The following is a 27584-nucleotide window of genomic DNA, read 5'->3' as shown; positions in this document are numbered from 1 at the left end:
TTCCTACAGGAGTGCGAATATTAAGGTCATGTCTTCTGGAGTTTGATAGAACTGTATCAAACATTTCGGTGGAATCTGAGGAGCGGGACAGCTGCCTATCTACTAAACTGGAAGGTGCTGCAACCCAGAAGACCGAAACCTCACTGCTTACACAGACGCAATATCATCATTCGGCGTTAATGAAATAAAACGACGCAAGTGCACTGACGTTTATTTCCCTGTTCCTGAACATGCATTTATTGTTAAAGCGGCATATTTTAGGAACAAAACGTTGTTAAAGCACAGCATTCTTAGGTCTGATACGAATTATAAAGCTATAATGTTCATATATATGATTCTTTTGTGTATTTTATACAAAATACAACAATCATTTAGAAAAATGTTAAATCATGCCAAAACCAATGAGGAAAAATTATTTCATCTATGGTTTCTACTTAAATAAATATGGCATCTTATAAAAATCGAACTGAAATGGTATTTATAGACTCAATAAAACAAGGTATACAACAGTGAACAAAGCACAAGCCAGCAAATTGTAATTCTGACCATTTCTCCCAATCATTAGTTAATATACTATAAACTTTCATCCACAAACCATATTCCAGTGACAAGAAACATTTACTTTATACAAGGGATGGGCAAACTTCTTCAGTACTGGCCTATGAGACAATTCTCAGACAAATGCTCTTGCAGACAACTGCACAGATCGAATACAGGTGTTAAAAAGGACCACAAGCCACATAACAATGTCATACTAAAAACTCTGCTGGAAATGGTTCTTTATATATTTTTTTCATTCGATCAGTTTCGGTAGATGTGAGACAACGAATGTTCTTTTTATCCAAAACAGTGTTTCAGTGCAGCTACATGGTCCACTAGTTGGATCGCCACTTGCTCTGGGCTCTCATGCAAATTCAGTGTCGTGTTTTGGCCGATCAGGTACCACCATATTGGTTTAAATAATATATTTTCAGGCATACGGCTCTCACGGGATATATAAAACTACAGTACATGATAACAGTTTACGTGAAACATTGCATATACCTGACAATGGTCCTGTGCGACCGAAACATATCACTGAATTTACATAAAAGCACAAAATTGTTATCCAACCACTGGCCTATCAAGTTGCTTATAAAACTGCATTTTGTGTGTATCAAATGAACAACTAATGCAACAGGATGCCAGTATAATATTATGTCCTTTGGGCATCTATCATCCAACATGAAACAGAATTAATTACAGCAGGCTGTGGTTCTATCTCAACACTGTGTATACTAGTAACTGTGAAGCCGCATGTAGTGAGACCACTGAAAGAAATCCACGGGTATTAAAGACGATTGTGTTCAAACCGTCCTCCTTCCTGTATGCTGTTTATTCTTATTGTAGGAAGAGAATGGCGAGACAAATGCAAGGGAGAATGGGAGGAACGAAGCTGGAATGAGCTCTAGGAAGGGGTGCAGGGAGGTTTGATCCACACGATTTCTTCCTGTGGCCTCAGTACAGACCATTTGATAAGACGTCACATTCAGTCACAAAAACCAATCAATTCACTACGGGCTGCGTCCATCCCCACACTGAACCCATATGAGATTTAAGAAGCCCAAGACAGTTCTGATGTATGTCAAGACAGAACTTAGAGCAGGACACAATCTTTAAGATTTCCTCTAATTATATATATACAGTTCACATTATATGAAGACAAAGATTTACACCTCTGTGACCACACTGCCAAGGTACCTCAAGCAGGGATCAGACATGTTGCACCATTCCGAGCAATAACACACAAATATCTGAACAAAAATGTACAATTTGTTTCATAAATTTTATTGGGGGCCCTGAAGGGGAACAGTACATATTGTTTCTTTTTCTCCTCGTTTGTTGAAAAATCATGCAAAAAAAATTGCAATACAATAGTCAAATCAGTACAAAATGTATAAACCCAACATGAGATTTGATTGCAAATTTGTTTTACAATTGGCACACATCTGCCCTTGCCTTGAGGGACCCTCAATTCTTGAAAGGGACGTCAAGGCAGGGCAGTTCCACCTACAACCAATACATAAAGGCAGAGCAGAGAAGGATGTGAAATGAATGAAAGAACATGTTATATAACCTGGCTACATTCCATTGGCTTACACTGAAAAATTAAGTTTAAAAAATAAGCATATCCCCCATTTTTATATTTTTAATTTTGGGAACTGTCAAAGAGATCCCAGCAGGCAATAATATCAGCCACTCAACCCCCCAAAAATTACATCACACTTTATACAATTTTATTTTTGCTAGACGACTTCATTTTTTTGTCATCAGAATTATTTTTTCTTCTTCAAATGTTTACAAAGCTATTTGTTTAAATTAGACCGTAGTAAAAATTAAACTTCTCACAGAATCCTTCTGCAACACAGCGCTACACAGCTTGGTGTCGGAAACTTTCTTTCTTGTTCAATTTTTTTAAGTATGCCAACCACTTTTTTACAATGGTCTGCAGGCTTCAAACATTGAATCATATCACCATACTACATGCAGTGGTACCAACTCCGCCAATATTTTTCATGCAAGCACTTGACTTTTGTTTTACAATGACAGAATGATTACAGTGGGTTACAAGCAGGTTCAGATTTTGTTATGCGTTACGTTTTGTAATGAAAATTTTCACACAGCAAGAGGAAGAGGGGGAAAGGCAGTGAAGGGGGTACAAAGAACAGACTAGAGATTATAAAAACCCTAATTACTCAGTATCAAATGCAATGGGCATACTACAATCAGCTACAAAACTGGTTAATTTAATTTCTCTGGAAATTCTTCAAGGCACACCTTGGCTTCAGACTCTTCTTTCTTTACTGAAAGAGATGTCGCTCATAAAACGCTGTCAGCAGATGTTCCTTCAAGATGTACCTTGGAGAAACGGCCCATAAAATGCTCAATGCCTCAATTTAAGACATTCACTCAAGCGCTGCTTGTCACAAATATCCGGACACAAGGTATTGAGAATGAAGAAAAGTGCAGTTCAAGATTTTCCACCAGATGAGTGTGAACTCAAACTGAATCATTTTAGCCAGAAACATGATGCACATTGCCGACCGACCGCTGTTTGAAAAAAAAAAAAAAAGACCATTTCTCTGATGTTTTGCATTTATCACCACAGGAGAACAGTCCTATACATTATCTGAAAACAAAACAAGAACAAGAAAGTGAGAAGCATAACAACCAACAAGCATCATTATAGCAAGTAAGGAAGAGGGCAGTCACCTCTAGTATCCACAGGACACTAAGTAATCCCCTAGCTTTTCCACTACAGACGCTGCTTGCTGGGGTTGGATTGGATCTTCGTATAGGGAGACGACGACGGCTGAAACAAAAAGACGACCACATGAGAACAGCTCACAAGTAAGTATCCCAATCTTGATTCATACAGTTTCCTATACCCCACATACATGACAGACAGTCAATGCATTCTCATTCTCAGCATTTATGTCCATATACACAGCGTGTCCAGATTCTTTTAGGACTGTGTTCATTAAAATACAAGACGTGAATTATTTTCAAAATTTCACTCTTTTTATTCAAAATAGTCCCCTTCTGAATCAATGGAAAAGTTTTCGAAAAGTCACTGTACTCCTTTCGTGGAATCGCATTTAAAACTGCAGTAATTTCCTTTGGATGCCCTGGATGGTGTCGTGACGGTCTCCTTTCATCGCCAATCTAAATTTTGGGAACAACCAGAAATCTGCTGGAGCCAAATCTGGTGAATACGGAGGATGATCAAGGACTGTGATCCCTTTTCTGGTCAACAAATCGGGCACGATCTTCGATTTGTGGGATGGGGCATTGCTCTCGATATGCAGGTCGAATTCCAAGAATTCTCGCCCACAAACGATTAAGGACTCCGAAATAATAATCAGAATTCACTGCTTGACCTTCTGAATGATTCCTTTGGAATCGAAGAAAACGGTTAGCAGTGTCTTTACTCGCCTCTTTTGCATGCGCACTTTCTTTGGTTTCGGCTTCTTTGGGCTCAACCACGCTGCACTCACACACCGCGCATAGACCTTCCGTTTGCCCAAATCCTCGGTCAAAATTTGATGCACAATACTTTTTGGTATTCCCAAAGGCTCCTCGATGAGTCTTGTGTAACCGCACCATGCAGGAACCTCAGCAATGTTGTTGATTTACATTTTTAATTACAATGTACTACATGTAAACGAACTATACTACTGTTAACAATAGATGATACAGAATTGACCCCAGCACCAGCAGACGCCAAGGACAACATCTGGTCTTTCTGAGGGACAAGCAAGCTGCAGGTCACTTGAAAACCCAGAACGGAGCAGGAAGTATCCCGCTGTGTTTTCTGGGGATTTCAATGCTTAACTTCGACGGTGCGAGCCTTTGAAAATTTGAGACTTGACAGATACGAGTCGCAATAATTTTCGAAGGGGCGTACCGAGCGATCGTTAGCGAACCTCCATTTATTTGAGAGCTGTCAGAGGGACCGTGTTGTACTTAGGCCCAAATTAACATAGATGTGGTTAGGGATTGGCTGAATGCAAATGAGAGAAACACCCAAATTTTAGGTTCAGCCAATCAGCAAAATTTCAGAGGAGAGGAATCCATGCGTTCCCGGAACCGTCGGGACTTCTGCCTCTCCAGAGCAGTCAGTCATTACAAGGGAATAAGAGCGGTGAGTCATCAACAGCGAGTAACAGGAGTGAGTAGCCAAAGGGAATAACCGGAGTCAGTAGTAACCTGCCGGACGTTAAATCGGTGTTGGCCCGAGTCCGGTGTACAAATTCAAAGTGCTACAGCCTGGTAATGGGTAATTGTAGTGCACATCTACAATAAAGAGCAACAGTGTTGGTGAAGTGCGAGTTTTTGAGTGTTTTCTCTCTCCTTGTGTGAGCAAGGCCCATTAGTCGCCCTGAGACAGAATCTCGTCCTACCGTCTGAACCCCAAACGTCCGCCTATCCATATCCCCACCTTTGCTTTCCCCGTTCAAAATTCGTGGATTTCACCCAAGTCCACTGGCGCCCATAAAAATTCAAATTCAGAATAATCCCACACCCTACCCTGAACCAGACAGCAACAAGGAAGCGGCGGATGAAAGTGCAGACCACAAAGGGGCGAACGTGAAGGACAGGTATAAGTGACGACCAACTCGTGAGGCTTGAAGTCTCACTGAGCGGTAACGACGAAGAGGAGGGAGATAATACTTGCAGAAACACATCTGTCTGATGAAAGGAATTTGGTCACTTCTTTTCACATTTTCTTCAGTGAGACTTGTTCTTAGCTTTGGTGCCCGTGTCCTCCCTGCCATCACGAAATACAGCATACCATCGAAAAATGTTCCAGCGACTCCATCAGTCACTACCGTACACATTTTTCATCATTTCGTACACTTCTCCGGCTGTTTTTCCTAACTTTAAACAAGATTTTATGTTGGCTCTCTGTGCAACCGCCATTCGCCGACGAGTGTCAGAACAGTACTGATACATTCAAGGTCAGAACACATGATGTAGCGATGCTTGCGCTTTCAAATTATAGACAGCCACAGCTGAAACGTCAAGAATCTTAATGCCATAACTCGCCAACAGATGGCATTGCAGGGCAAAATAATAATAATAAAAAAGAGTCCTAACGGATCCTGGACACACCGTGTATGGGCACAGAAGCACACGTACAGTGCTGAAGCAGCAGCACTTGCACCTACAGCCCTACAAGATAACATCAATGGGTGAATTGAAGGGGGCGACAAGCGTGTTGAACACTCCTCGTGGATTACTGACGTAATATTCTGGGCATCATATTTTTTTCTTTACCGATGTGGCATGGTTTCATTTATCCGCCTGTCGACATAAAAAATCCGCGTTTCGGCAGCAATTTACTTGCAGGAAATCAAGGAAACACACACCATTGCACGATCATAAGGCGCAATATCTCGAAATCGGATAATCGACCCCCATATCCACAGATGACTTCCAACGGGAAGGTGTTACTGCACACAGAACCCGTGCTTTTTCACGACGCTACGGCGCGATGCGTTCGGCGACAGAATAGTTACGAAGAGCATCTGGACACCACGGTCGCCCGACCTCACACTCCTGATTAATCATCTGTGAAGAGCAACGAAGGGCGCAGTTTACAAATTCAATCCTCCGATCTCCTTGAAGTGGAGGAAGCCACCGTAAATTTCATCAGGAACATGCCTCTGAAATCGTCCCGTCTTTGGAAACAATGTATGACGTGAAGACGCATGTCTAGAAGTTCGTAGGGCAGCTTCCGAACATTTGCTGTAACTCGGCTATGAGAAATGTATCGTATTAACGTACATGGGCTTCTGGCTCATTCGCCCTGCATTAACAACGTAAAACTGGTATACTTCATTAAAGAAAAAGGCACGAAGAATAAGCATTTTATTCTGATTTTCTCTCAGACTTCTTATTTAGAACGGGGGTCATAAAACTGTGGGGCGTGCAAGGGTACATGAGAAGTTAATTTTGGGGCGCAGAAAAAATCTCACCTTTATCCTGTAATAAATATTCACGCTGAAAGGCTGTTACTCCGTTTAATTTTGCCGAAAATTTACATTCAAAGCAACTGTTTTTCTCAATTGTCGTTAATCTCAACTGCGTAATCTTACTCGTGCTTTCAAAGTCTCCTTCCTTTTTCATTACTCTCTCCAACCCTTACAAAAAATGTTGCGAAAGCGCCTAACGGCATTAACCCAGCCTTGCAGAAAGCTATATACCCAAAACTCTGTGCTGCGTACGTACACAGAGGATTTGGTATTAGAACCGTATTCATAGAAAGGCTGATAGGACTGTATATTAATGCACAGTTTGGCCTGCACATTTGAAGACTGATGCGGTCGGCCGGGCAATCGTTTGGACTGTAGCAAACCCGTCAGTTCTACCTGCAGGACGTAGCCCGTGACGTGTCTCTCAGCAATATAGGCTGGAAGACCGTGACCGTGGCATGCAGCCTGCCGGTTTATCTGCGCGTGTATGGGGAAGGAAAAGGAGAGGGCAAATTGTGAAAGTTTTGCCTGTGAGGTCGATCGGAAGGCCAAACTGTGTGTGTATGGGGCGGCCTTAGTGCACTGTTCAATCTTTTGTGTATATCATCCGTGGGTTAGTTCCTTACTGAAAGTATCAGGCTCCTTCTCATTTGATTCTAATTGTAATTAACATGTAGAGGTAACAGTGACATCCAACATCAGCAAATACTTCTACCACTACTTCAGCGAAAATCACTACAAAGGAATCAAACATCTGTCAACTGATAGATCACAAACACTTACCGGTGGAACGCAGACATACTCAAAGAATATACTATTGACATACAGACCCACTGTCAAGTAACAGCTGTGCAGACAAGCGATAGTACAACAACCGATGCTAGGGAACAGCTCTGTAGACGTTTCCCCAGAACGTAAGAACACAATAACGGAAGAGACGTTTTCTGTGTGGTCTGTACTGGGGCTATATAACGAGGGCTAGTGGACTGAGCCTCTGAGCCTAGACTGACAGGGACCTTGTATATATTGTACACAGAAATAGGAATTAAGATTAAATTTCTAAATATATGTAAATACTGACAATGGACTTACTGACACAGACCCTACCTCTCGTTAGAGAGGGCGCCTGACCAGGACAGTAACTTTCATATAAGAAAAAAGAAAAATCTGGCCATGAGCACCAGTCAGGGCTCGACACCAAGACAGACAGACTGACGGACCGTCAGTCGCAATGTGACTTGGACTTGGAGAGGATGTTTCCCATGTGGAGGCGGGGTCGAATACCTCCACCGTGACCCTTCGAGCCGTAGGAGGCGACGAAAGGCGAAGCCTCAAATCTCACAAATTAAAATATGGCCGCGAGCCCCAAGGGACTCGGACCCAAGAAAGATTGCGCTGGCAAGGACCAGCAGCATATGTAAAAGACAGACCCGTCCTCTCGTCAGAGAGGGCGCCCCACAAAAGCAAGATCGTAACTGTACTTCTTTTGGCTTATTTTGGACTTCACCCATCGTCCGGTATATAAAAGACAAAAAACCACGACGTTTCGGAGACTGGCTCTGTCTCCGTCTTCAGGTGGATAGGGAAGGTTTAACCTACTCAGTTGGGCCCCTTAGAATGTGCTAGTCTCAATCACTGGACCTATACCGGACGATGGGTGAAGTCCAAAATAAGCCAAAAGTAGTACAGTATACACCATCGTCAGAATCCTTTCAAGATCGTAACTGTCAAATGGTAATAAATATCTGGTCATAACAAGACTTACTGACCGTCAGTCGCAATGTGACTTGGACTTGGAGAGGATGTTACATAAGGACTATGACCGCAAGGGTTCGATTGAAAAAATATCAGGCCGTAAACTTCAAGGGACTTGGCGCCAAGACGAACAGATTGGCGGTAAACCGCCAGTCGTAAAGTAACTCTGACTCTAGCTAAGGGACCCCACAGAGTATGTGTCTCCCCCCTCACCTAAGGCAGGAAACAGATCCAGTTTCCGAAACGTTTTCTCCTTTGGTTTCTAGAATACCGCACGATGAAAAAAAAAAAAAGGAGTAATTCTGTGTATTATACACCACCGTCAGAACCTTTTGGAACCTACTACCTTCTTCAATTCGAGGATGAATTATGGAGGGAGACTGATGGAACTAAACGAAGTACAACTCCATAGCGACAACTGGTTGTGCGCCCTCTTCTCTTACCTAACAGTTATTTCTGAAAAACTATTTGTGAAAATGCTAACATAACTTCACATGTCAAGACTTCGATTTTGGGAGGAAAAAAACCCAGGAAAAAGAAACTGATGTTTCCTTCGACAGAAAATTAAATGGTACCAATAACTGAGCTGGAGAAACATTTTCCGAATGGGATACTGCAAAACACGACTGGATAAGGCAGCCTATCGACATATCAGACGAAACACAGCACCTCTCACTAACTGTCCAACAATTTCTCCTGCCAAGCTTCATTCCAGCAAATTCTCCATCATCATAATCACTCGGGGCAGGCTACAATAGGTCAATCAGTGGCCGCCGTGCCGAGTTGACCTAGTTGGACTCCACCCGCCACTAAGAGAATTAAAAAAAAAGTCCAACAAAACTTAGCCAAATTCTTGACAGAGATATGACTTTTCCTGCGGTATTCAGTAGGGAGATATGCACGAGGTCTGGCAGAACTGGCACTTGAGTGTTCTCTTGCTGTAACGCCTTGGCTTTGTGAATCAGCATTTTTTCTATTGGCGTAAATAACGAGGATGGTATGAGAGCAGCATTATCGGATATGGAAGTAACACTCGATCTTCTGTGTTCACACACACTGACATATCCGTCTTGTTAACACGGTATGTTTTGTAATACAGTTTTCCTGTTTTCTATGCTTAACTACTTAAACACGAATTCCGACCCCTCAGTCACCCAGCCCCGTAGCCAGTCACTATAAGGTAATCTAAGAAGGGCGTGTGACGATAAAGCCTACGATACTAACCCGAGGCTGGGGAAGCATCACAAAAAAAATGAACGAATCCCTGGTTCGGAAAACAGGTCTATACTTAGGCTACAGACTACCTCCACGCCTCCCTCGAGGTGTAACACTTCCCTACAACTCTCACCAGTCAGCTACCCGTTCTGTTCACGTACTGACCTTTGTTACCACCAGGTCCTTCGGGCTCGCTGACATATGCCAGAAGGGGCGGGAGTTGGAAGAGAGAGGGAAGCCTTAAGCACCACAATCCCACCACCGACAAGACTTCTCTCCACGAATATTCCGCTTTCTTCAGAGAAACCAAAACATTCGGTGGAACATCACGCTTGTCCAGTGGCCGAACTTCTGTTCTCCGTGGACGATATGGAGAGGTAAGAATGTTTTGCATTGGTCAAATTGGGAAACATACAGAATGGGAATGTTCTGGAAAAACTGCGCTGAAGACATTTAAAATGCTCGCTGAAAAAAGAAAAAACAAAGTAGGCTTCGACAGGGTCCATCTTGCAACTTCTGAAGTGGCCAACTTATTTCCACAAAATCTGATATAATTACGCTAATGGAGACAACCTCAAACTTCTACTTTCTAATTTACAACCAATGACAAGACGAGTTCCGGCCTCCATCAGATTTTTGCGTGGAACACAAATCTGCCATAAACCACCCCCCTCCCCGCAGGCGAAATTTTCACTCTTCTGTCCCTTCAACATAATAAGAAGTGAAAATAAAAACCAAACTGAAAGCCGGATGGGATGTTGTCTTACGAGTTACAACACAAGAAAAAAACGATAGAACAAACAAACGGTCAAGATTCCATGGCTGAGGTACGGATATGAGCAGCATTCAGCTGCCCCAAGCACTGCTCGGTCCACTGTGCACCCCTGGGACTATCAGAGCACTACAAAGAATCCTGCCTGACCTCAGAGAGAGAACCGTCCCGCCTCTAACCACGCAGAGCTGGGCACTAATGGGCGCAAATACGGTGAGGGACAGGTCACACTTTTAGTCACTCTTTTACTCAACTGGAAATGCATTTTCGGTAAGTGGGATAACTTGCATACTAGAATCCTGAATGTAACGACGATAAATGGGAATTCTTAACCTACCATAATTTATTATGGTGTTTATTATGTGTTTTTATTTGTTATCTTAAAAACCAGGACGATGGATAAAGTCCAAAATCCCAACATATCAGTGTTACCATAATTTATATTCCATACACTGCAGAACGAGCCTGTTGGATCGAACGGACGGCTCAGCACTGCAGTTTCAGCTGTCAGCTACTATAAATATATTTACAGGAAATTTTTATGTACCTAAGATTCTAAAATTTCACCAAACTCTGTACACGGGAAAAGTAAATACTTTATATTTTCATTACTCTTTAAGACATTCTGTGGCTTTCTGAAGGCACTCCGCTCAATACACCATTTATCAATATCAGGAGACCGTCACTGAACCCTTGAAAGACTGAATTCATTCTAAACAACGTACAAGAATTCAGTCCGTACCTCACAGGAAACACATTACATCTCCGCTACAAAGAGCAACCGGTTAATGTTGTTTGGGGAAACTGTTGCTGTTTATTGCGAGCAGAGTTTTGGTACGTTCAACCAGGTGGTACATATAGTAACCACAGGGCTTTAAACGGTTAAACTTACGGGTGTCACAAAAAGAAGTCCCCCACTTTTCTCCTCAGCAGAAAAAGTTACAAACGAGAGCTTAAATCTGATACAATTTTTTTAATGTTCCTTCCTTGCATGCGATTTTTCTGCCAGATGTCATGGATGTAGTCAATGTGCAAAATATAGTGAAGCCCGTAAACAAAGAGCTGACAAGGATCCTAATGTCTCATGAAGGGGTAGCACGAAATATTCATAAATGTTTGAGAATCCTTTACAGAAACATCACCAACACAGGCAACAGTTACGTGACATGCGACAGATCATCACAACGGGCCACATACAGCATCCGCCCAACTCTAAGCCTTAACAAACAGGTGACTCTGCTTAACATGGATAGAATAAATAGCAACCGTGTCACTGCTCTGCACACCCGCGACCACTAAACATAGCGTGATCGTTCCGAGAAGGAAACAATGTCCCCTCCTCTTGCGCGACACTAAGACTGCCTACCAATTTGCAAACAACAGAAACCATCGTAAAAACGCCCTGGTCAGAGTTTCCCCACCCAACATACAGCCTGGGGCTGGCGCCATTACACTACAATCTTCTCACACAGGGTTGTGAGTAAGATGAAAACATGGCGCAAGAACATTCCATATGACTTGCACTGACTAGAAATGCAAGCTCTCGCTTCCAGGTGGCATAACGCCACAGATTTGTAGAAAATGTGTTTGTAAACAAGGTTATGTCTACGCACAAGAAAATGTCGGCTGTCCTCGATACTTTGCTCCTGCGAACAAAACGTGGTATGAAACGTTTTCAGCGACCCTCCTACATATATATCCGAACAACTCACACCTCTGATATGTTCTACGGATGGGTGGCAACAGAAAGCGGCCACAGTTGTGACGACGTTAGTAGTTATGGACTGACATTTTAATATATAATTCATCGGATTTAAATTCATTAACACCATTTCACGTGCACAACAAGTGGTCTGATGACTATATCGATCGCCCTGTACTTCAGTGTACGTAATGAAATGGATGTGATTCTTCGAGAATGTTCTTGAACACAGTACAGTGCTTATAAATTCATCAACCATATTGGGTTATAATCCATGTAATAAAACTATTAGAAGACATATCTACAAGGGCTTTCTGAATTTTATAATTTCACTTCAAAAACTGACACCAGAAAAAGAGAACCAGGTGTTCCAAGCAGAATTCAAAAAGCATACTTTCCCACTGCGTAGATTCTGTTAAAATAAATTTACAGTCCAAAGAATTTTCCAACAGAATTCTGTTAATTCGTAATGAAACTAAATATTAAGAGATTCTGAAATAAGATTCCGTAACGTAGGGCAAAAGAAATGGCGTTCTTTGTGACTACGCTTACCTGATGTCCGTTTACAAACGGCATTTCAATAAAACACAAAAAATGTAAACAAAATAAGCACACTTCATAATTTCAACAGCAAAAACTATGCCTATGCTTTAGAACCGACAGAACCAAATCCGCGTGTTACATCATCACTTCAAACAAACTCACGCAGCATGAACGAGACGAGATGTCGTACAGAGGTCTCATGCTGCGTAGAATCTGAGGTTCTTGGAACAGCTGTCCTTATGAAGGGTTCTGTCCTCTGCAATTTGCCGTGCCATAGCTTAGGCGGTTATTCTGTGTGTTCCCACCGGAGTCGATCCCAGGTAAAGTCATGTGGGATTTGTGACGGACAAAGTGGAACTGGGGCAGGTTTTCCCCTGCTAATTCTCATTCCACACACACACAAAATAACCTGGGATTTAACGCCATGTAGTCTGTTTTGAACCATGATAGGTGGGTCCCTGTCAACACGGCATGGCGCGTCCTCAGGTTACGGATGGGGGAGACGCCCTCCAGTTTTGCAGGGAAGCTGTGAATATATTGAATAAGCAGTCGCGGACACCCGACAAGGGGTGGCCTTCCAGCTTGGGGGGTTGGGCGTGGGGCTAACAACTCCTCATCGTAAAAAATCATTATGTTACGAAAATGAACACAAAGCCTCGGACCTGGACTGATTCCTTGGATAAAAGACCTAAGCTAATGAAAATGGATATGAGATCTGGCACTTGGAATATACGAAGTTTGTATAGGGCAGGTTCGCTTAGGGCAGTGGCAGAAGGAATCTTAAAATATAAGTTACACTTAGCGGGAGTACAGGTCAGATGGGATGGAGGTGTCATCGCACAAGCAGGAGACTATACATTTTTCTATGGAAAGGGGAATGAAAACCATGAAGAATTAGGTACAGGTTTTTTCGTACATAAGAAAATCGTATCAGCAGTTAAGAGGCAGAATTCGTTAGTGACAGGATATCAAATATAATACTTAAAGGTAACTGGAGTAATATCACTGTTATGAATGTTCACGCCCCAACAGAAGATAAAATTGATGACATAAAGGATAGATTCTATGAAGAACTAGAACATGTATTTGATAAATTCCCGAAGTACCCTAGGAAATTTTGTTTGGAGATTTCAATGCCAAAGTATGGAGGGAAGACTTTTTCAAACCAACGATTGGGAATGAGAGTTTGCATGAAATTAGTAATGATAATTGAGTTAAGAGTTGTAAACTTTGCCACATCAAAACATCTTACTGTCAAAAGTACAATGTTCCCATAACTTAACATCCATAAATTTACTTGAACATCTCCTGATGGGAAGATACGCAATCAAATAGATCATATTTTGATAAGATAGGAGACGGCACCTTTGCCACCTCGTGGTGGCAAAGGTTAGGGAACGACTGGCAGTCAGCAAAAAACAACACACAGAGTTCATAGGGAGAGGTTCAATCTCAAGAAATTAAACGAGTTAGAGGGTAAAGAGCAGTATCGTGTTAGAATCTCAAATAGGTTTGCGGCTTTGGAAAACTTGGAAACTGAGGTGGATGTTAATAAAACTTAGGAAACTATTTGAGAGAATATAAAAATGTCTGCCAAAAGAGTCTAGGTTATTATGAACCGAAGAAGCATAAGCCATGGTTCGATGAAGGATGCTCAAAATTATTAGGTCAAAGAAAGCAGGCCAAATTGCAATGGTTACAGGATCCAAGCGAGTTAAATGGGGATAGTATGAACAATATAAGACGAGAAACTAGCAGGCATTTCAGGAACAAAAAGAGGGAATATCTGAAAGACAAAATTGATGAGCTTGCAATGAACAGTAACAACAAGAATATTAGATACCTGTATAGAGGAATAAATGACTTTAAGAGGGGTTACCAGCCTAGCAGTAACTTGGTGAAGGATGAGAATGGTCATCTGCTTGCAGATTCCCACAATATTTTGAATAGGTGGAGGAACTACTTCTCTCAGTAATTGAATGTACATAGGGTCAGTGATGTTAGGCAGACAGAAATCCATACAGCTGAGCCGTTAATACCTGATCCTAGCCCTTTTGGGGTTGAAAGTGCTATTGCAAAATTGAAACGGTACAAATCGCCAGGTAGTGATCAAATTCCGCAGAACTTATTCAAGCAGGAGGCGCAATATTACGTTCTAAGACCCACAATCTAATTACTTTTATTTGGCATAAGGAAAAATTGCCTGATCAGTGGAAGGAGTATATTATTGTACCAGTTCACATGAAGGGTGATAAAACTGACTGTAGTGATTATCGGGGGATATCACTGCTATCAACTTCATATAAAATTTTGTCCAATATTCTTCTTTCAAGGCTAAGTCCATATATAGATGCAGTTATCGGGATCATCAGTGTGGGTTTCGAAGTAACAGATCAACTACAGATCAGATCTTTTGCATTCGTCAGATATTGGAGAAAAAATGGGAGTACGATGAGACAGTACATCAGCTATTCATAGACTTCAAGAAAGCCTACAATTCAGTTAGGAGGGAAGTTGTACAATATTCTAATAGAGTTTAGGATACCCATAAAACTAGTTAGGTTGATTAAAATGTGTTTAAACGAAACGTATACTCGTGGTAAAGTCCGTGTAGGTAAACATTTGTCTGATAAATTTCCTATCCAGAATGGTCTAAAACAAGGAGATGCTTTATCGCCACTCATTTTCAACTCTGCCTTAGAATATGCAATTAGGAAGGTCCAGGGAAACCAGGTGGGACTTAAATTAAACGGGACAAATCAGCTGTTGGTCTACGCCAATGATGTAAATCTACTGGGTGATAATGTAGATACCACAAAGAAAAACACACAAACTTTAATTGACGCAAGTAAAGAGGTTGGTCTAGAATTAAACACAGAGAAAACTAAGTATATGTTACTGTCTCATCACCAAAATGCAGGGCAAAATCATGACATAAAGATAGGAAACAGATGTTTTGAAAATGTGGCACAGCAAAGATATTTGGGAACCTCGAAACCTGATTCAGGAAGACATTAAGAGGCGATTGGACTCGGGTAATGCTTGCTACCATTCAGTCCAGAACCTTTTCTCTTCTCGTCTGTTGTCCGAAAACATAAAAATTAGAACATACAAAATTATAATTTTGCCTGTGGTTATGTATGGGTGTGAAACTTGGTCTGTGACATTAAGGGAGGAACATAGGCTGAGGGTGTTTGAGAACAAAGTGTTGAGGAGAATATAAGGACCGAAGAGAGATGAAGTGACAGGAGGTTGGAGAAAACGGAATAATGTGGAGCTTCATAACTTGTACTCTTTTCCAAGTATAATTAGAATGATCAAGTCAAGGAGGATGAGGTGGACAGTTCATGTAGCACGAATGGGGCAGACGAGAAATGCGTATAGGATATTGGTGGGAAAGCCAGAAGGAAAGAGACCACTGTGAAGACCAAGGCATAGGTGGGTGGACAATATTAAAATGGATCTTAGAGATAAGGATGGGATGGATTGGATAGATCTGGCTCAAGATAGGGACCAGTGGAGGGCTCTTGTGAATACGGTGATGAACCTTCGGGTTCCATAAAATGCTGGGAAATTCTTGAGTAGCTGCAGAATTGGCGGCTCCTCCAGAAGGGCTCAGCTCCATGAGTAAGTAAGCAAGCAAGCAAGTAAGCCTGTTTTGAAAGTCAACTGGCGTTTGGGAAGAACATGTCGCCTCCATCTCTCCACGGTTGAACAATAATTCAAAGAAAACAGCACGAATCAGGTAGAAAGCAGAATGTCAAGTTCGAACCGGCAAGTTCCTCCGAAACGGACTTTGAACGCACTACACACCCTATATCCCTGAAGATGGAATTCTTCACAGTTTGGTGCTAAGCACACATCTCACTTCTTACACATCTATCTTACCCCAACCAGCAGTTGACCCATTCAGGGCAATGGGAGTCTTGAAGTGGGGCCATTATTTAAAGGCAGAAACCAGTCCTTGAAAAATGTACACTCCAAAGGTGCTACACCTAAAACACATATTGATATGGGAAACTTTTTACTTCCATTTTTGACCTATTTACTGACTCTACGTCGTAGTTTAATAATGAATAAATCTTGAGCCTGTGACACTTAATTTCATTCTAACAGCCTGATCGCGTGAGTGACACTACCAAGATAAAGAGTTCAATTATCATACAGTTTACTGATACATTTCTGCCCACAGTTAAAGCTAAGCCAGGGACAGAATAAATACATCCCCCACCCTATTCATGTTTTATTATGAATAAGAGTATTATGTTGGGCACTGCGATATACGAAGGTTGGAACTTTAATAGTGGCAACTATTCATTTACAACTGATACAAAATAGATGTAGGTTTCGAAGTTTTACTGTCCTTCAATGTAGTCACCAGCATTGTGTACAACCCGTTGCCAGCGATGTGGAAGTCGTAGGAAACCTTTAGCAGCGCCTGTTGTGGTGATAGTTCGAATGGAGCGGTCTATTGCCTGAAGATTCTCTGGAATATTTCTGAAGCGAATGCCACAAAGTGGTTCCTTCATCTTAGGAATCAAGTCGTAGTCACAAGGGACTATGGGGGAGTCCGGGGAGTATGGTGGACGGTACAGCATTTCCCAGCGACACCGATCGAATAAATCATCCACAGCTTGCGCTGCATGCGGCCGAGCACTGTCCTGCAAAATGATGGGTGGGTTCTGCAGAAAATGTCTCCACTTCTTTCTCAAAGTTGGTCGCAGGTTCTGTTCCAAGTGGTTACGAGCAGCGTCGTATCGTAGCCATTTCTGCTGTTCCGTAAAATCATGCGGAACCCATTGTGATGCAATTTTTTCTCATGCCCAGGCGTACCTTCAGAATGTGAAGCACAGTCATATGCGCTAATCCTGTCTCTCGGGCCAGCTCACGAATCGTTTGCGGTCGATCACTCTCTAGTAACGCGGAAAGAGCATATGCTTCTTCTTCACTGACACTAGGACGACCTGGACGACCTAGAAGAAACATGTCTGCCACATTTTGGCGTCCCTCGTTGAAGGCTTTACCCACCTTGCACTGTTCTGTAAGGCGATGCAGATTCCCCGCAAGCCTCTTGAAGACCTTCATGACACTGTCGTGCTGTACGGCCTCTGGCACATTCAATCTTTATCCAACTCCGTTGTTCCTGTTTCGAAAACATCGTGACAACACTACATTAGACCGCCAGCTACCACGAGGCTCTGTTCTTCTCGTCACTGCGCATGCGCGTGATGTGGGAAGGGAGAGTCCATTTGCTTTGAGGTAAGGAAGGTATGAAACTAACGTGTGGTATAAGCGACATTATTTGGTTCAGTTGCATGGCGTCTCTACAGCAGTGTTGCCACTATTAAAGTTCCAACCCTCATATCTGATGATATAACACAACGCTTTGGATACCGGGTCCAATTACGTCTTCAGTTGTAAGCTCATAGACAGGTTCATAGTCAGTTTGGCCTGTTGGAAACAGTCAGCGTTCAACTGTATTCTGGCATCGTCTGCTATAAATCTCCACTGACATGGCTTAGTAACTATTCTGCGGCATGAAGACCGGCTGCTAGGCAATGACCGCGAAGGAAACAAGTACGTAACGGGCCGTGAACAGAAACAGAGAACGGTGTATTCTGTAGGGTCCGTGCCGAGATGTTATAAGCAGCTTAGTCAGTCAGTCGAGGGGACTTAGATGGTTGCTGAGTCAACTTAGTCAACTGAGTTACTTATTTAGAGAACTTCTGAGGTTCAGTCGCTGTGAGAAGGTGGTAGCTGAGGCCGGGGACAGTTCAGAAACCCAATGTGAGGGGAATGTCCGCCATTGAAGCCGTTACCAGGCAATGACTAGCGAAGACGTGACTGTGGATACAAATGTGTGTGTGAGATAGTAAAATGTAAAGTGTGGTCACGCGCTGTATCAACGAGTATAATAAATTCGATCATCAATCCGAAACCGTCTATAGTCAAACTCACACATGTGACAATATCATTTATGGCATTTAATTAGCAATGATCAGAAGAATGAATCATAAAGTAACTGGTTCCCTTCTCCAAAAGTCTGGTCCCCGGTAACGGTAAGGTACGCAGTGCAGGCAGAAAGGGGGAACAGGCTGCTGCCAAGGTGCAAAAGCAGGCAGCAGCTTGTACTGGTTTGTACCCCAGCTCCCATGTTCCTTTCCTGCTCCGACATCGTAAATCTACCAGATATAACATCAGAGTTTTTCAACATGGCAACATTTCTAAGTCTTAACAATATTTCATATAGAATGAATTTCTTGGTACATTCATTATGGATCTCTATATAAAGTTGGGCGTCCTAGCTCCAACGATTCATCTCCTACTGCCATCAAAACAAAAGCTAAATGTACCATTTCATGTGATCACATTACTACTACCCATAAAAAGTGGCACTAACAAGGCCCTCACCTCACAAGTTTGCGTCCACCATAATATTATTATTATGACTGTAGGAAATTAAAAAATATGACACTAATGGCTTCAATTTTGTCAAAACTGAGCAACTAGTTCAAATGCCAAATTGGGGGGACACAAACAGCAGTGTATGATCTCATAAGCCTTAACTTGGTTTCTTAATATAGGAAAACAGACTACAAAGAATGTTCGTAAATATAAACGATCACTGTGAGCTGCTCATCATTTGAAAGCCAGCCCAATTCATCTCAGGCGACTTTTTTTACCAACAATCAACCCAGCAACATGTGTACGTACCTTGTTGTGTCTTCATGCAATGGACTCCTACTTTGCCAAGTTTGGCCCTGATCACTCTGTCAGTACCAGAGAGGTAGATATAACGATTTCCGGCCAGCGTCACCCCCGACGACGTCAGGATATCCTGTTTCTCAAATCCTTGTACAAGTTTTGCAATTTCTTCTTTGGACACCTACGAGGAAACAGAGAAAGGTATTATGCAACCGCCAGCAAAAAGCACACTGACATCTCAAGAGGAAACTCCTAAATGCAAACTTTGTTAAAGAACACATCAATAACTTAACCACTGGTACCTCTCTCAATACTTCATGGCAGTCCTATCCGTAACTATATGTACGTGGTAAATCAAACCATCGCTAAGTCGGCTACGGTTAATCCAGATCGAAATACGAAAAATTCTGTTCACAGTTAAGTGCATGTTTTAAAAGACACATAACATTTAAGAGCAAGAGGTCTTTCAGACTGTGTCCAGGGCAGCTGGAGAATCTTAAACCAGGCAAGAAAATGTCCAATACTGGCTTAAGCTGGATGGAGAGAGACCCTGCATTTAAGTTTCTGAGAGAGGAAAAAAATGCTGCAGTGATATTTTATTTATTTTCCTACCTGTATTATTAAATTCTCCATTTCTTTGTTTTTCTTTTTGTCTTGTAGGGCTATCTTGAGCTTCACTAAACCGGACTCTCGCTTAATCCCGACGACTTCTCCCCCCCCAATTAACCTGGATTAGCGACGATTTACTGTGCTAACTACAAAGACTTCTAGAAAACTACAGACTAAGAACAAAAAACATAATTACCTCAGGCTTTTATAAAAATGGCTGTAATGTAAAGTATTCCAATACCGCGCACGCTGAGGTTGAGAATGAAGCAAACACTGAAATTACAGGAATTCCACGCTTCTCGTTGCTGTGACACGCACAATAAAAAGGAAACCTCCCATCCAGTGTTTACATTTATTCATCTCATTCAACCTACTCTCACCCGGGAATAAATCATATTAGAACTGTGTCGTGGAATCTATTACAGGATGATCTATTTAAAACCATAACCAACAGAAAGAAACTCGTACTATACACATCACTGAACATGAAACATAAAACAGTACCTACAAACAAGCTTCAAGTTCCTCCATTCTTCTCAAAAAAACAAAATTTATATCATTTAACATCCTGCAACTGTACAATTATGTGTTTGCTATTATGGCACAGATCGAAACAGATCCTTCTGTCTAACAAAATCAAATCGAATATCAACTGGATTCTGGACGAAGCCCATAACTGTAACAGTTACATTAACAAACAAAATTCTGGGTTTCACTGAATCCTTTGCATCACAACTACAAATCAACTGCATGCAAGAAGTTCCATTTCTGTGCACATTACAGAATATGAAAATAAACGTATCATAATTTCTCTGATGACGCTGTAAGTTCTCAAGTTCGTGATAGCATGATAAGCAGAAGTTTCTTTTCTCTCCAATTTCTACAAGGGGAAGAAAGAGGGTGTACCAGCACTATCAAACCGTATGTCCAACTATGTAAAAGGTAAAACTATCCCTGGTAACGGGCCCTGGAAGCACATAGCGTTGAGAGACGTCGAAGTTCCCATATTTTCTAGATAATCGTCTCACAGATGGCGGTGAGGTTGGCAGTGTCATGCGCCAGCCGCCATTTTCGCCCCGGGAAACAATTAGATCGACTCAAAATCCAATGACCTCATCGGGAATCGAATCCACGACGTACCAGCGTGCCCCCACATAGAAACTGCACAGAGTATAATGTGTGTTCTATTTTCTCCACAACTTTCATTAAGAATATTCTAGCCAGTCGCTCAGCATTCAAGTATTTCCCAACATTTTATGGTACCAAAAGGTTCTTACCGCGTTCTCAAGAGCCCTCCAGGCTTCCCTATCCTTAGCCAGATGAATCCAGTCCATATCACCCCATCCCATTTATCTAAATCCATTTCAATATTATTATCCCATCTACGTCAACGTCTTCGTAGCGGTCTGTCTCTTTCCTTCTGGATATCCCACCAAAATTCTGTATGCGTTCATCTTCGCCCCATGCATACTATATACCCTGCTAAACTCGTCCTCCGTAATTTGCGGGTTATCACCAGAGCACTGCGTGTCCTCGGGTTGCGACTGGGGACAGACTCGTGATATGGTGGTTATCTGTGTACCGATTATATGTACGTATACCCAATAAAGTCACGGACAACCGACAAGGGATGGTCCTCCAGACTGCGGGGTTGTGCTAATAACGCCTCGCCGCAAAAGAAAGTTGCTACCAAATGTTGCGCAGGTCCTCGGACTTGGGACGAACTACTTGGATAAACGACCTACGGCAGGGAAAAATGGGCCTGAAGGTTTGGAACGTAAGAACGGGTATGGTGAAACTAATTTTTCCAACTTTTCACTGTAAACACACCAAACATCGGAAGCTCGGGGGTTCGATTCCCGAAGAGGTAATGGGACTTTTTCGACAGACCCTAATCCTTCCAGCTGCACTATGGCCCTTGGGTCGACTCAGTCTAACAGAAATGAGTACCAGGAAATATTCCTCGGGTTTAATGTGCGCCCAAAGTGTAAGGCTGGCATCCTCACCGCCATCTGTGAGTCGTGTGTCTAGAGATTGTGGAAGCCTCGGCGTCTCACAAACCTACGAACCTCCATCGCCTGTTACATGATAGCTTTACCCTTTATATGCCATATATCACCTTGAATACTGAACTGCATTTAGGGCATATGTTTCAAATCTCGGCCTAGTTGCCGGTTATCCTGGCAGATTGTTTTGTAATTATAACAGTCCCTTCAAGCAACCCGAATGAACAACAGCTTCATTCTAAACCCTCCCAATTCTTCAATCGGCCATCCCACCATCTGACGTTATATAACATCAGTTGCATCAACATACGACACATGCGCCGTGCATACTACACTGCGACCCTAAAATGGTACACAAAATACATCTAAAGATAAACCCGCTATTTTTTCTTCCAAATTTAAAATATTTGGCCCACTTGTTCAGTAACCTAATTTAACAAAGCAATGCTGGGCTCAGTGGTGCATCATATTTTTGGCTCAGAGAAAGTGGCACATGCTACGGACGAGGCTGAGCGCGTATGTCTGTCTAGATACTGAAACTGTCGCCAAATACACCCACAGCTCAAAACAGGACCCAACATTTATTCTATATTAATTTACTGCTGAATCACTGCGTGGTTTTCGCGAAGTAAAACGTTTCTGTGGGAGGACCAAGCAATGCAGGGCATACAAGGAAAGTAAGATGAACTTTCAAGCTCCCATTTTTCTATCCTGGAGGCAGAATGATCCTCTGAAACGTTCGTACCTACTTACCAGGCTACACACCGTCATATCGTAAGACTCCATGATGTCAGTAATCACACTTTACGACCCTGAAGTTAGGAGCAGCATGTTCCTCCGAAACGCTGCTACCTATTAGACTATATAGTGTCAGCCCTCAAAATGTCCGCAAAACATGAAGCTCATTTTCATTGCAACGAACTCCTATGTCCCTAACTTACAGCCAGTAAAATGAACGTATTGCAGCATGCAGATCCGATGCTAAGTAATGACTCTGTAAACAACGCCAGTTGCCAGGCAACAGATTCCTAACACCCATAAAGGGACTGAGAAGAGGTGTTCTCTATGTTGTCAATTACAGTTACGTGACGCAACAGAAGAACTGTTAGAAGGGACGTCAGTGGTCAGTGCGGTCAGTGCCGGGGTGCTATAGGGAGGACAAGTCTAGTTTAGTTGGCTGGGAGAGCCGTCGGCCAGTATGCGCGTAAACACGGAAGCACAGGAAGCCGCAATGTTGGAAGCCATTACCAGACGACAGGTCACACAGCAGACTGAAGACTTTGTGCGTGTTGCAGTGAACTGTAGTGTGTGCGCGCATTAGCGAGAGCGCTATAATTGCTTGTAGTTGCGTTCTGTAAGAGATCAATAAATCCAATTACCAATCCAAACCACGTCTACAGTCACTGATACACGTGGCAATATTTCTCACTAGCTGCACAGTGCGAAACACACAGGATGTCATCGTGTTCCTGTACAAATCACGAAACGATTTGCCGATAGGTGCAGACTTGCAAAATTGTTTCATAATCAAACAACGGAACAGAAGTTGCTTTAACTTTATGGGCATCCTATAGTGGTGGGGTCAATGTTCACACAAGACGCGTCCCGCTCGCACTGCTGGAATACCGAAGTCACGGCCCCACGCGATTCGTCAGTCGGACACCACAAATCAGTCCCCACTGGACATTAAATGATGTGGGAGAATTCTTAATCTCGGCACTAAACGGAGATGAGAGGTCAGCTTCACGACCCAGCTGCTTTACTCCACGGGAAAGAAACCCCGGAATGAAGTGCTCCCCAGAGCCAGTATGGACCCTCTGGAGGGGGGGGGGGAATCTCCTCCCGCCGGAAATCAAACCTCGATGTCTCAGCCGTCCAGTCGCAAGCCTACTCAAATACAGGTCTACAAGTTATTATTGGGTAACGACCTCGAAACAAAGAACGCAACAACATTCGCTGCTAGGCAACATATTTCAATAAGGTGGTACATACGGCCGCTGTTAGGGGACGGCTAGGTAAATGCTTCCGCGGGAACGGATACACATGCAACAAAGGAACTGTGTTCTCTGGTGGGTGGTGTCGAGATGTTATAAGCAAGGGCCAAGGTTAGAACTTGGCCGATGGGTGCTTTATTCCAAGACAGACTGGCCGACTGACCGTCGGTCGTAATACAAGACTCAAGAGCTTGGCCAGTTAGCAGTTTGTGAAGAGAAGACTTAGTTGTATAGTTGCAAGACTGCTTAATTTGAAGGGAGCCGTCGTTCAGAGTGGACGTGTGCGCGGAAGCTGTAGAATCTCCACGGTTAAAGCAGTTACCAGGAAAGGTCTACTAACATAGTAACAGACTGTGAACAAGAGTGTGTGCGTAACAGTGATTTGTGAAGCTATATAATTAAGTGCAATTGCGAGCTGTGAGTTGAAGTGGTCAATAATTCGAGTCACCAATCCAAATAGAGAAACTCCAACGCGTGACAATATACTGATTCTGAGTTTACGTCTTTTCGTTTTGAAGTCTCCAGAAACAAACGTAACTGAAAACTATGAAACTGGTGTTCTAATACCTAGTTCCTAAAGTTTTTGCTCGTTCCCATGGCAACTTTTATTTCTGGGGGGGGACCTTGCCTATCCGCCTCGTCGTATCTCAAGCATGTAAAGTCTGGAAAGCGCTGAAGTCTAATGTTTGGCGGTTGCTAAAATCTGACGTCGAATTTTTGTCAAAAAAAAATGCCCGACGCTACAACATCGCACTGTTTATAAAAAGAAGGCACGACCCCACTGATACAACCCATCGCAGTCCTTGCCGGTAGTTAATCCTCCTTGAATTGGCGTCGAAGTCTCCAGACTGGCACGGCGCTAACACTTACACACAGAGACAGTTATCTGCGCCGATTAGGGTCATGACGTTCTCAGACTGCTAGGAAAAATTGTCTATGGCCGCCTAATGAAGTACGTACATTCGATTTCATAACGTTGAGAATGCTTGCCGTTCAAGGCAGGGCGGTAATTATATGCACTATTTTCTTCAACATTCAAAGATTTTGCATTCTGCCCAGTGTATTTACGTGTTCCATACGATTCTCACAATAAACAAATAAACAGCATTAACCGGCTGGGCTTTGTAGCGGAGAATAATGTGTTTCCTCTGATGTACGAACTGAATTCGTACATACTGTTGGGAAGTGTATTTGTGTGTTCCGTAAGATTCTCACAATACACACCGAGTGTTTCCACCCAACAGCATTCACCTGTTGGGCTTTGTAGCAGAGACGTAACGTGTTTCCTGTGAGGTATGAACTAAATGCTTATATATTGTTGGGAAGTGTATTTGTGTGTTCGGTATGATTCTCACGATAAACAGCGATTGTTTCACCAAACAGCATTAACCAGTTGGGCTTTGTAGCGGAAGCGCAATATGTTTCCTGTGAGGTACGGACTGAATTCTTATACATTACTTGGAAGTGTCTCTGTGTGTTTCGTATGGTTCTCACAATAAATAGCGACAGTTCCCCCAAACAGTATTAACCGGTTGGGCGTTGTAGCGGAGATGTAATGTGTTTCTTGTGAGGTACGAAATGAACTCATATATTTGTTGGAAGTGTATTTGTGTGTTCCATATGGTCCTCGCAATAAACAGCGACTGTTTCCCTAAACCCAATTAATCGGTTGGTCTTCGCAGTAGAGACGTAATGTTTTCTGTGAGGCGGTTTCGAATACCTCCACCGTAGCCCTGCGAGTTGAAGGAGGCGACGAAAAGGGAACCCAGTGCCTGGGAGTATAACTCGGCCACCCTGTTCCTGGGGGATATAAGTACGAGGCCCTGGCCCTCCAGGTTTGGGAAGTCTCGAATCTCAGTAAAATAACGTCATGAGTCCCGCGGGACTTGGACCCAAGAATGACTGCGCTGGCGAGGCCCAGCAGCAATTGTAAACGACAGGACCATCTTCTCGTTAGAGATGATTTACATACTGACTATAACAGCAAGTGTTGAGATGAAAAAAAAATTCTTGTGTCTCAACGGGCTTGTCTCAAAGACGAACTGATTGGCAGTAAACCGCCAGTCGTAATGTAACTGTGACTACTTAAAAGGCTCGGAAGGTGTGTCCTATCTTATAAACATGGGTAACATTTTGTAAACAATTTCTATGGAAACCTTTGTGTGCCGCATAGTTTGGTGTGGCTGTTTTGCAAGGTGGCCTAGATGCAACGGGCTTTCACAAGAAGCTGGATCTGGATTGTGCAGCCCGAGGGGAGAGAGAATGTTCACTAACAACAAACTGCTAGGTGGAACTTAGGCTGTAGGTTGTCTGAAGAATACTATCTTCTGGTATATAACGTTGTGTAGTCCGCTGAAAGTGAACAGACGTTTCTGGGGAACATATTGCCTCCATCTTCAAGACAGACTAGGCAGAGCAAGATGCTAGTTAGTAGCAGGTGGCAAGCCTAATAATGGCCTGGCAGGCAATATGCCCTCTCCGGGTACTCACAATCCTCCAACCTGATGTCCCGGGTTCCTTCCGCTATCTCTGCTCCCTCAACCCCCGCTCTGTATGCCTGCGACTAACTTGACGTCTCTCCCTTACGTGTCGGCTCCATGTCCAACGCCTCCTTATTCTGTTTCCCTGTATTTTTCCTAGACCGGCCAAACTGTTCTTTTCAGGGCCATCAGAACTCCTATTTTTGTCTCCTTTTGGTTCTCTCGGTGGTCGTGTGAGGCCCAGCGGTTTCTGCCCCAAGGCTCCAATGGGAACTCAGATCCACTCTTCCATTTCCAACCTCCTTCCTACCCTACATAATCTGAAATTACTGGCCAGTCGATTAGTCTGCTTGCCACCTCCTTCCATGTTTATGTACAGATTAAGCACCTGCCAATTTCTTGTTCTGCATCCTACAAAGAAAAGGAGTTGATCTGTTACAGCCATCATTCTAAATAGCCTATGTTAACAGTCGATAACGCCGCTCCCACCTCACACGTTGTTATCACTGACTACATGAAAATAAAATGCGTTCTAGCACTACATCACTTAAGGCGAACAAACATGTTTCATAATACAATCATGTGAAAGTTACTAACATCATCATTAATCTGTCAGATGACAGGTCCACAGTCTCTACCAAAACAGTTCCTCCATTTAATGCGATCTAGAGCTTTCTCCTTCAAATGACAGTATCCTCTTCTGTCCCCACGGTCATCCAGCATCTTCTTACGTCTTCTTGTCACTTCTATCCTCCCCTCTATCTTTCCTTCAATAACTTCTTTTGGAAGGCGGTTTCTGCGTAAAACATTACCAATCCAATTAGCCTTCCGTTTTCTTATTTCGTGTAGGATATTCCTCTGCTCACTGACTCTAATTAACACTTCTTCATTTCTCACATAATCGGTCCAACTGATCTCCATCTTTCTCCAACACCACATTTCAAAACTGTCCAGATGTTTGTGATCTACTGCCCTAAGTGTCCATGTTTCAGCCCCATACAGAGCTATGCTCCAAATGTAGCATTTCACTAGTTTCTTCCTCAAATTTATGTACAATTTGCCGGTAAAAAGATTCTTCTTCTTGCTAAATGCAGCTTTTGCCATGGCAATCCTGGATTTAATTTCACTAGTACACCTTCCATCATCTGTTAACAAGATACCCAAATATTTAAAACATTTCACATTCTCCAGTTGTTTTTGGTCTATCTTTATTGTGACTGGGGTTGGTTGTCTCGAAATTTTCATTACTTTTGTTTTCTCCACATTCATTTCCATGCCATAGCAC

General features: G+C 42.8%; 1 protein-coding gene across 1 annotated transcript in view; it reads right to left on the bottom strand.

Annotated features, from left to right (window-relative positions):
- Positions 1-455: 455 nt before the first annotated feature.
- Positions 456-27584, bottom strand: part of LOC111871535 (profilin) — a 61001-nt gene continuing 33872 nt past the window's right edge. Inside the window, exons 2-4 of the mRNA XM_023864703.2 lie at positions 19220-19391; positions 3253-3352; positions 456-3169 (exon numbers count right to left, since the gene is read on the bottom strand). Of these exons, the coding sequence (XP_023720471.1) occupies positions 3255-3352; positions 19220-19391 (270 nt within the window). The 3' untranslated portion in view covers positions 456-3169; positions 3253-3254. The remainder of the gene's footprint in view (positions 3170-3252; positions 3353-19219; positions 19392-27584) is intronic.

The sequence above is a fragment of the Cryptotermes secundus genome, unplaced genomic scaffold (genome assembly GCF_002891405.2).
Source record: "Cryptotermes secundus unplaced genomic scaffold, Csec_1.0 scaffold989, whole genome shotgun sequence".
Classification (NCBI taxonomy): domain Eukaryota; kingdom Metazoa; phylum Arthropoda; class Insecta; order Blattodea; family Kalotermitidae; genus Cryptotermes; species Cryptotermes secundus.
This window is presented reverse-complemented; position numbering and strand designations above follow the sequence as displayed.